The sequence below is a fragment of the Aquarana catesbeiana genome, linkage group LG03, assembly GCF_042186555.1.
Source record: "Aquarana catesbeiana isolate 2022-GZ linkage group LG03, ASM4218655v1, whole genome shotgun sequence".
NCBI classification, from domain to species: Eukaryota; Metazoa; Chordata; class Amphibia; order Anura; family Ranidae; genus Aquarana; species Aquarana catesbeiana.
The window spans coordinates 168829069-168838548 of record NC_133326.1 but is presented as its reverse complement, the minus strand read 5'-3'; the positions used below and the strand labels follow the sequence as shown (position 1 = coordinate 168838548).

General features: G+C 40.7%; 1 protein-coding gene across 2 annotated transcripts in view; it reads right to left on the bottom strand.

Annotated features, from left to right (window-relative positions):
- Window positions 1-1639: 1639 nt before the first annotated feature.
- MCM10 (minichromosome maintenance 10 replication initiation factor) overlaps window positions 1640-9480 on the bottom strand; it is an 83687-nt gene continuing 75846 nt past the window's right edge. For both annotated transcript variants that reach the window (XM_073619506.1, XM_073619507.1), the window contains 3 exons: window positions 4368-4513; window positions 3510-3552; window positions 1640-3053 (listed from right to left, as the gene is read on the bottom strand). In XM_073619506.1, coding sequence (XP_073475607.1) covers window positions 2970-3053; window positions 3510-3552; window positions 4368-4513 — 273 coding nt within the window. In that variant the 3' untranslated portion in view covers window positions 1640-2969. The remainder of the gene's footprint in view (window positions 3054-3509; window positions 3553-4367; window positions 4514-9480) is intronic.

The following is a 9480-nucleotide window of genomic DNA, read 5'->3' as shown; positions in this document are numbered from 1 at the left end:
AAACGACATAATCCCAATCTAATCCTGATAGCACTGAATGGGGAAGACTGGGAATAAAATATTTACATCAACTATACAATAAAGGAGAACTCCAACCATTACCTGCAGACTTACAACCTACCTGATGTGTTCTATTTCAAATATACTGTGCGTCTTTGACACGCCACTTTAGCCTAGTTTGGCTTTCAGAAAAACACTCTTCAGAACTTTATATTGGAACCCATAATACCTTTGCCTTTCCATACAAAATATCCAGCTTCTAACAAAAAGTTAGAGATCAATGGGGGAGTTACAGCAAATCTTAATTCAGCTCAGGTACCCAGTCTACTTCACTACATCCAGATTTTAAATGTTTAATTTGACACACCTGTTTGTCATAAATGTCAATGAGTAGAGTATGACTTGTTGCACATGATTTGGAGCTGTAGCAAAATTAAACCCTTTTGGTCAACAGTCATAGAATTCAGGTCATATAACTTTTTCACCCCTAATCCTTATTGGGTTTTTGGGAGAGATTGAGATAAGCTCTGCTAAAAAAAAAAGCAATTTACCTATTTACTCTACTTTTATAAAATAAAACAAACAAGTCTTACAGTGGACCAATACTGCTCTCCCATACAAATCGTTGACTGTTAGAGGTTGATAAACCAAGCTTTACTGCTATACAGGCCGAGTTATGAAGCCGGAGGATGCCCTGGGAAATTTGGAAAGATATCAGCAGAATGAATGGATATTATTGACACTTGTGACACTCGTGCGCTTTCAGGGCGTTCCCACTGAAGTCTATGGGGCCAGAAACACTCCAATCTGCCTGAAAAGAAGCCAATTTACTTTTTTGAGCAACAGTCATTCTGCTACAGGTGACAAAACACTAAGATTTGAACAGAAGCCATTAAAATGAATGGGATTTTGCTTATTGAGCATCTTGGAGCTTTAAGCTATAAAATGCTCAGGTGTGAAATGGGACTTTATCTGTGGGACAAAACCTGCATTGCAATATTTCACACAATCCTGCTCAGTGCAAGTATTGCATTCATCTCATGTTCTGGATTTATCTTTTACTGTCAAAAGAAGATTTCCTGCAGCGATAGATCTGTACATGCCCAATTGCGCCAATAAAAAATAGGAAAAAAAACCCACTTACCTGGATCATTTTATCACAACTCACTTCATCGAAATGCACACACAGCACTATGGATCGGGCATCACCATGACAAGTAGGTGAAAAGCCAATGTTCAGATTTTTAGTGCAAGTGGCTTATTTTACAGTTTTGCATACCTTCAATTTTCAATGTCTGCAATAAGGCACGGTTACAAACTTGCATGTATTTTCTTACTTTTAGATTTAGTTGCAATTGCGCAAGTTATGTTGTGTCTGTGTGTGCTAATAATGGTTTTAGTGTATTTTTATTTTGATAAAACATTTGCACAACTATCACAGGACCTAAAAAAAAAAATCTTTAGCACCATCCTCTTATTCTATTGGTTCAGTGTATTGGTCCTTCCTATTGTCCAGAAAATGTATGGTATGGTTTAAGTTGTAAGTGAAAAATGGTAATGTGAAAAATGATCTGGCCACCTAAGGTGAAAAGCAGAGGTTGAGCCTAGCAGCAGTAGAAGAGCAGGCAGGAAAAAGTACTATCTGAAACAGTTTATTGTCATTCAAAATTGTATGAATAAATAGATTTGTGGCGGCAGTGCACTGTATTTGCAGCATGCATGATACATGTACAAGTTAAAAAAAACAAAACAAAAACAAAAAGAACACATACATATTTACATTGGTTTTCCTATACAAGTCCACAGCTTCACAGTAACAATAAAAAAAGGTAAAATGCTTTCTGCCATCCATACATTAAGGTTTTCTGGGTAATCCACATCAAATATTGATATTTTTCCCACAATGTAAACAAGGATCTGCTAGCACAGTGTTTCTCAACTCCAGTCCTCAAGGCGCCCCAACAGGTCATGTTTTCAGGCTTTCCATTATTTTGCACAGGTGATTTGATCAGTTTCACTGCCTTAGTAATTACCACAGCCATTTCATCTTAGGGAAATCCTGAAAACATGACCCGTTGGGGCGCCTTGAGGACTGGAGTTGAGAAACACTGTGCTAGCATATGTGCTTACAACAGAGTAAAAACATAAAAAGCAAAAACAAAATGTAAAAAAAGGGTAACCTACCAGTCATAAGAGAAACGGGTAGACTACTACTGCTAACCTCTGAAAATATTAGTTTCCAGTCAGTCACGCTAATTCTGCAGATTCGATGCACAGTCCTGACACTGAACAAGATAAGCAATTCTAAAACAGGGTATACACATAATAAAACTTGGTGGGTTTAGCAGGAACAGGACGACTTGTGATGTGTGTGTATTCCTCTGTACAACAGAAGAGGATGTTTGGACCAGCTTCTTCAGCTGGAAAACCGCAGCCCTGGTGTGTGTATTCTGATGGGGAGTCCCCACGATCAGAATACAAAAGCACAGTAGGGGATATTCCACATCGCTTGTGTGAATGCTGGGTGTGTTTTTTTTTTTACCAGCGGTAAAAAAAAAAAAAAAAAAACACAACACACATCAACTTTCTGTGTATACCCAGCTCAACTTATATGATATGCACACTTGTTCTGGCTCAGTGACTTAAAGATTGAAGCCATTGGATAAGCATGACAGTCAGGCCACCATCATTTATAGAAGTTTAGCAATGGCAGGCTTGTCTATTCATCAAGCAAGTTCACATTAGTGTTGACAGGTAAGGGAAGGTAGAAAATGCCCATTACACATACTGGCAGACTTGTGCTCTCTATTAGAAAAACAAACTAAAATATCTGTCTCCAACAGTCATGGTGAGAATAGTGCGACAGGGCTCCAGGGGCTGTTCAGGGTTCCCATCCAAATGTTTTTTTTTAAACCCAATTACACAGTCTGAAGACAGCCAGTCCATTAACTGGAGTTATGCAAGACATCTTATTTAAGGCTATTGAGAAATTTCGCATGTTCCTCTCCTCTTGTTAACAGCGTTTCCCCTCCAATTTTTGGACCTCTTTTTTCCTATTGGCAAAAAATAATAAGAATAAAAATCAAGAACATATTGCAATAAGAAATCTTAACGTAAAGGTCTTTCAGATTATTAGAAAACCAGACATGTATTTGATGAAAAGCATGATCTTTAATAATCTAAAACATTTAATTTCTACATCATTTCTAATACACCTTCCTCTGATATATTGCACACACCCCTCCGTTTGCTTTAGCACCATAATACTAGTGCACATAGAGGAACGAAGCACTGATAACAGTTCTGAGGACCAGAGGCATAAATGTTCAGTACAATAACAGTGACTACTTTGGACCATTTACAGTTTTAAGCCCCCACATTATAAAATTCATGTCAAAAGAACAGGACTTTTATGTACAGCCAAAACATTTGCCAGTATTGTATTTTCACCCTGCATCTTGAGAATGAACATTAGCTGAAAATTGAAACATTTGATCAAGTACACTCACCTTAAGCATACTATCTCTTTCCCATTTGAACAACCCACAGGTGCTAGTGGAGATAAAAAAACAAAACAAAAAAAAAAAAAAAAAAAAACATAAAAACACAGCCCAACAATTAGCTCTGAATAGTTCCATTACAAATACAGTTAAACAACACAATCAAGAAAGTCAAAGTTTATATGAAGCATTAGGTAATCTTACTCAGGGTAGACAATACTAGTGCAGAAAACTGAGGCAGAGCTAGCACCCCAGCATGCTACTTTAATCTGAAGGATTTCTTTTTTGTTTACAAACTTTTATTTGAAGATAAATTGTGGTACAAAAAAGTAAAAGTAAAAATAGACAATATACAGTATAAATATATACACATCATATCCAACTGTATAATAAAAGATAGGTCAAATGGTGCCAAATGTGACACCGCAAGGCCCCTTTTACACAGGCACCTCCGTGGGACGGAAATTGCTTGCTCAGCAGGGGATCGGTCTGCTAATCCCCCAGATGACAGGTCCGCTGTGCAGAGCGGAAACGGACACAGTCACGTTCTCCTCTATGGGGAGATTGGGTGAAAACGTACCGCCTGTCCATTTTCATCTGATCATATCCGTTCCGCCAGACAGCTAAGACTAGAACTAGCAGCGCTTTACCGCTAACTGCGTAAATTGATGGCACTATATAAGTACCTGAAATAAATAACGCGGCAATGCTACAGTGTGAAAGGGGTCTAAAAGAAAACCAGTGCAGTCATCACTAAGGATTGGTAAGCTGCAATAAATTAAAATGGTTGCTCTACAGTTTAATACCTCTTTGAGATTAAAAAGCATCCTACATAAAGAAATGAAATATGGTTTGTAAGACTCATACCTGCAGTGCTTCTTGGGAAGTCTGTCCAATGAGATTGTTCTGTTGCCACATGGACATTTGAAGAAACGCTTCACAGCATCATGCCAGTGGAAATCATGGTTTTCACTTACACAAGTGTCTAGGGGTTTATAGTGAGTGTACTTGCACTGTTAATACAAGTGGAAAAAAAGTCCATGAGTTTTGCCTTCCACATATTGAGACAAAGTGACTGCACTTAAAAATCAGATGCAACTTTTTTTTTTTTTTCCACTAGGGTGGTTAAGGCATAGAACAGATTTCATGTGCTTAGTGTTGGAAATTACTGCTTATTTCTAAGGTATCGCCAGGACAAGTAGTAAGGCCCCTTTCACACATACAGACCGTTCTTCCGTTTTTCATCCATCTTTTGATGGATGATAAAAGGGACGACAAAGGATGATCATTCATTTGCACCCATTTTCATTGGCTTCCGTCAACCTCTTTTTTTCTTGAACGGATATAAGCCCTAGTTTTCATCAGTCCAAAAAAAAAAAAAAAAAAAAAAAAAGGAACGGACGAAAAGTGGACGACATCTGCTTACATACGTTTTTAAACCCCCCCCCCCTTTAAACACACTATATATACCTAGTTGCTAAGGAGGGGGCCGGGAAGCCGGCCACCGCATTCTTAACAACCGATAACAACCGAATTAAAAAAAAAATTAATTCCTGTACCCGATACCCTCCTATGTGAATGGGTGAAAAAAGTACTAGTTACTTACCGGTAACTGTCTTTCTGGGAAATCTTCCAGGACGGCACACCTGAGAGATGAGAGGCTCCTCCCCACAGGAAACACAATCAATCAACAGCTGTTTTAAGTCCACACCCTTCCCCCTGATCCTCAGTTTGTAGAGAAGTAACTCCTGAACCTGGTTCACAAGGGAAATCATTCCTCATAGGCACTCACCTTCTAGTGTTCTAAAATTTTCCCTCCTCCAACGGGTGGGAAGTAGGCCTGCCGTCCTGGAAGATTTCCCAGAAAGACAGTTACCGGTAAGTAACTAGTACTTTTCTCAAGTCATCTTCCAGGACGGCACACCTGAGAGGATAATCAAGTACCTCAGGCCTACCTTAGGGTGGGACCACTGCAAGACTCTTGGCGAACCTCGGTTCTGCAGTAAGCTTTACCTTTACTCCATATGCTTGATGAAGGTATCTTAGCTGGATCATGCGGCTGATCTGCCGGTCTACTCCACCGGTGTCCCTGCCTTCTCTGTTTTGGATGCAGGATCTAGGTGGAGTGGGCTCTTAAAGATGGAATCAGAAAACATGTTAAACTTGTAGGTTATCAATGTTGCCTGTCACACATCTACCAACAATGGCCTATTCTGCCTATAGGTGCTGTTTAGAACCACTAAAAAGATTAATCGGAGACCTGTGTTGTAAGACAAGGACACTACATTGATCCATAAGGGGGCCTGTCTTAACACAACCCTGTCCAGGGAAATAAAACTGCCGAAAAAAGGGTGGCACCTGACAGACAACCCCTTTTTGTTCATTTTTAGCTTTACGTCAGCAAAGACTGAAGGGAAACCTACTTAAGGGAAATAGATTAACAAAAACTCAATCCCTGGGTTTAAGGCATGCCCAATCTATAGTTTTACTTACGCCTGAGAGCCTACTCAGGAGATTAACATCTATAGCAGGAGAAGAACACTCATATTGCTACATCTAGTTTTGCTAGAAGGCCATGCCAAGGCCAAATTTGGTCGGGTATACATGTTTATACTTCATCTTCAGGCCATAAAACTCCTCTGAACCGAACTTCCTAAGTTCTTATTAAACAGGGCGATTCATTATCGCCTTCCTCCAGTGACCCATAACTCTACTGGGCTTCAACCCTAGGAAATGGCTCTGGCATCCCTGAATGTAAGGGGGTCGAGGCTTTCTGACATGTGACATCTGCACCAGAACTCCTGGCCCTTTCACGGAAGAGAAGGCTGAAATACAAAAAGGTGATACATGTATTATTAATATCACAAATAAAAAAAAATCATAGATTGTGGACATAGCACAATAGATTTAGACAGAAAGGACACAAGCATAGACATCAATGTTGTGTATCTGAGTGTGACTAGCTAAACCAAAATATCAAATATGGGAAGAGACCCAAATCTGAACCTCACAGTCTGGTTTTCTGATGTGCGGCCAATATGTAAGCATTAAGATACAAACACACCTTAAATGCTGCGCATTTCTGAAGTGCAGCTAGCTAGGTCATAACTGGTAAATACAGAAAGGACGGGAACCCCCTTTTACAGTGGTGTTTTACTGATGTACAGCAAAACAAGGCTATAAAGAGAAGACAGAAAGACCCAAACTTCTATGTTGCGTATTTATGACGAACCACCAAGTACAGTTATAAGACAATCCTTCCTGTTATGCAGTTCTGTAGTGCAGTTACATAGAACCAACAGAGAAAGAACACAAGCAACCTACAGCATTGTGTTTTTCTGAAGTGCCATAAGGTAAGGCAATATGAAACAGAAAGCACCAACAAGCTTCAATGTTGAGTACTTCTGCTGTGCAGCAACATAAAAACAAACAACAGACAGCCTTTACAGCTGCGATCTTTCTGGTCTACTGCAAAATAAGGCAATAACTCCACAATGAGTATTCCTGCAGCATTGCAAAACCTGAACCAGAAGGGACAGATAAGCTTAGGGTTCCCACACCCGTGCGACCCAACCTGCCACTTGGGACTGCAAGACGCATGAGAAGTCATACTATGGCTTCCAAAGGGTATCATTCGTGACTGTGCGACTCCAGGTCGCAGTGTATCCAGCAGTCCCTGCTTACGGAACCACAGACCTCAAGATTACACAGGTCGCAGGAAAAGCAGTTTTCGGGTCGAACAAACAAGGGGTCCCCATGCTGTGGCTCCCTGGAGGAGTGCAGCCAACAACCCCCTACTGTGTATACCTAAGAAACAGCAAGGAAGATCAATGAGAAACACCACTTACTGCTGTGCCTTTCTGATATACGGACGATAAGTCAGTAAATATAGGACATACAGGACACAAACAATGTTCAATCTTTGTGTATGTCTGATGTGTAGCATATACCCATACTGAGCAGAGATGTCATTACCCTCAATGTGTCTCCCTGCTGAGCAGCAAAAACAAATCAGAAAAAGACAAACAACCTTCACTGTTGTGTCCTGATATGCAGCCAATAAGGCAGTAAACCTTCAATTTTGTATGTGTCTGATGTGCAACAACAATCTTGAATAGAGATAGCACATCCATATTCAAGTGATTTGGCATGTGACTCAACATGTCAAATCGCATGCCTAAAATTGGCAGCCATTGCCGTTAATAGCACTGTCTGAATCAGCCCGGGCCACTTTGTGGTGCTGCACTGATTACCAATGGCAGTATGTGTACTACCCCTGGCACAGGTTCAATTTTGTATTTTCCAACAAAATCAGGACCATCCGTCATCACTGCTGCCTTTCTGATAAGCAACCAATAAGGCAGTAATACAGGACCCACAGACAGACCTCAATCTTGTATATGTCTGATGTGCAATAATATAACAGTTATGAAAAGAGATAGCACATCCATATTGAAGTGATTTGGCATGCAACTCAACATGTCAAAGTCGCATGCCTAAAATCGGCAGCCATTGCTGTTAATAGTGCTGTCTGAATCAGCACGTCAATTTGTGGTGCTGCACCGATTACAAATGGCAGTATGTGTACTACCCATGGCACAGGTTCAATTTGTATTTTCCAACAAAATCAGGACCATCCATCTTCACTGCTACCTTTCTGATAAGCAACCAATAAGGCAGTAATACAGGACCCACAGACAAACTTCAATCGTGTATATCTCTAATGTGCAACAATCTAACAATTCTGAACAGAGATAGCACATCCATATTGAAGCGATTTGGCATGCGACTCACATGTCAAATCGCATGCCTAAAATCGGCAGCTATTGCCGTTAATAGCACTGTCTGAATCAGCACGACGCCACCTTGTGGTGCTGTACCGATTACCAAAGGCAGTATATGTACTACCCCTGCCATCAATCTTTCCTGCTGCCTTTCTGATAAGCAACCAATAAGGCAGTAATACAGGACACAAAAACCCCACAGACAGACATCAATCTTGTGTAGGTCTGATGTGCAGCAATATAACAATTATGAGCAGAAATGTCATCACCAGACTCAATGATGTGCGTTTCTGGCGTGCGGCACAAAACCAGAAAGTACAGACCACCTTCCCTGTTGTATTTTCTGATCTGTAGCCAAACAAAGCAGTACCTTTAGGATATAAAGGACACCCAACAAGCTTCAGCAGAGAGGTCACAAATCTCAATGTACTTTAGTTGTGCCACCAAACACCCCAGCAGGGACAAACCTTCACTACTGAGGTCTACTGGTGAGCAGCCAAGAAGGAGTCATGGTGTATCCCTTTATGAAATAACCAAACAGGAGCAAATTATTTCATAGGCATAGCCTGGGCTGTAGATACTAATCCTTCACCACCAGTGAAGGAACCAATCCTAAAATGGTTGGACACCTTACTATAGTAGCTGTTGTCCTACCTTACCTCCGTAGATTGAGCAAACGCTAGCCAGCTCATACACGGGTGGGGCTGATCAGTAACTAAAGTCTCAATGAGCCCAGCCCTAGAGACCAATATAAGACCTCTAAAAAGGGTGGTTACCAATTTAGCCTGGAGGTAAATAGCCACCTGCAGCCCTTAAAGAAGCAATCATATAGCCATCTAGCTCTTGCATATGTTTGCACAGAAAATCCTTAATCAAAGGATATAGGAAAAATGATTTATGGTAAATCGCTTTTAGATCTGTCACTGAGTGGACTGTAGCCCAAACCAACAAAAAGGTCTTTCTTACCCCCTGCATTAAAATATAACCACAATGTAAGAGTGGAGTGGGAGGTTGGAGCTTATGAAAAGTTACCCATAGCAAGCAACCCCCAAAAGGAGGATCTGTCACAAGGGAACCCATACTGTGCCACACAGAAGCTTGGTCCCTGCCACCTTGTTGAAAGTTAGGTCAGCTTTTAAGCATCTTGGAGCAACTTTAAGCAGATTCCTAGCAGCTGGGCTAATAGGGCCAGATAA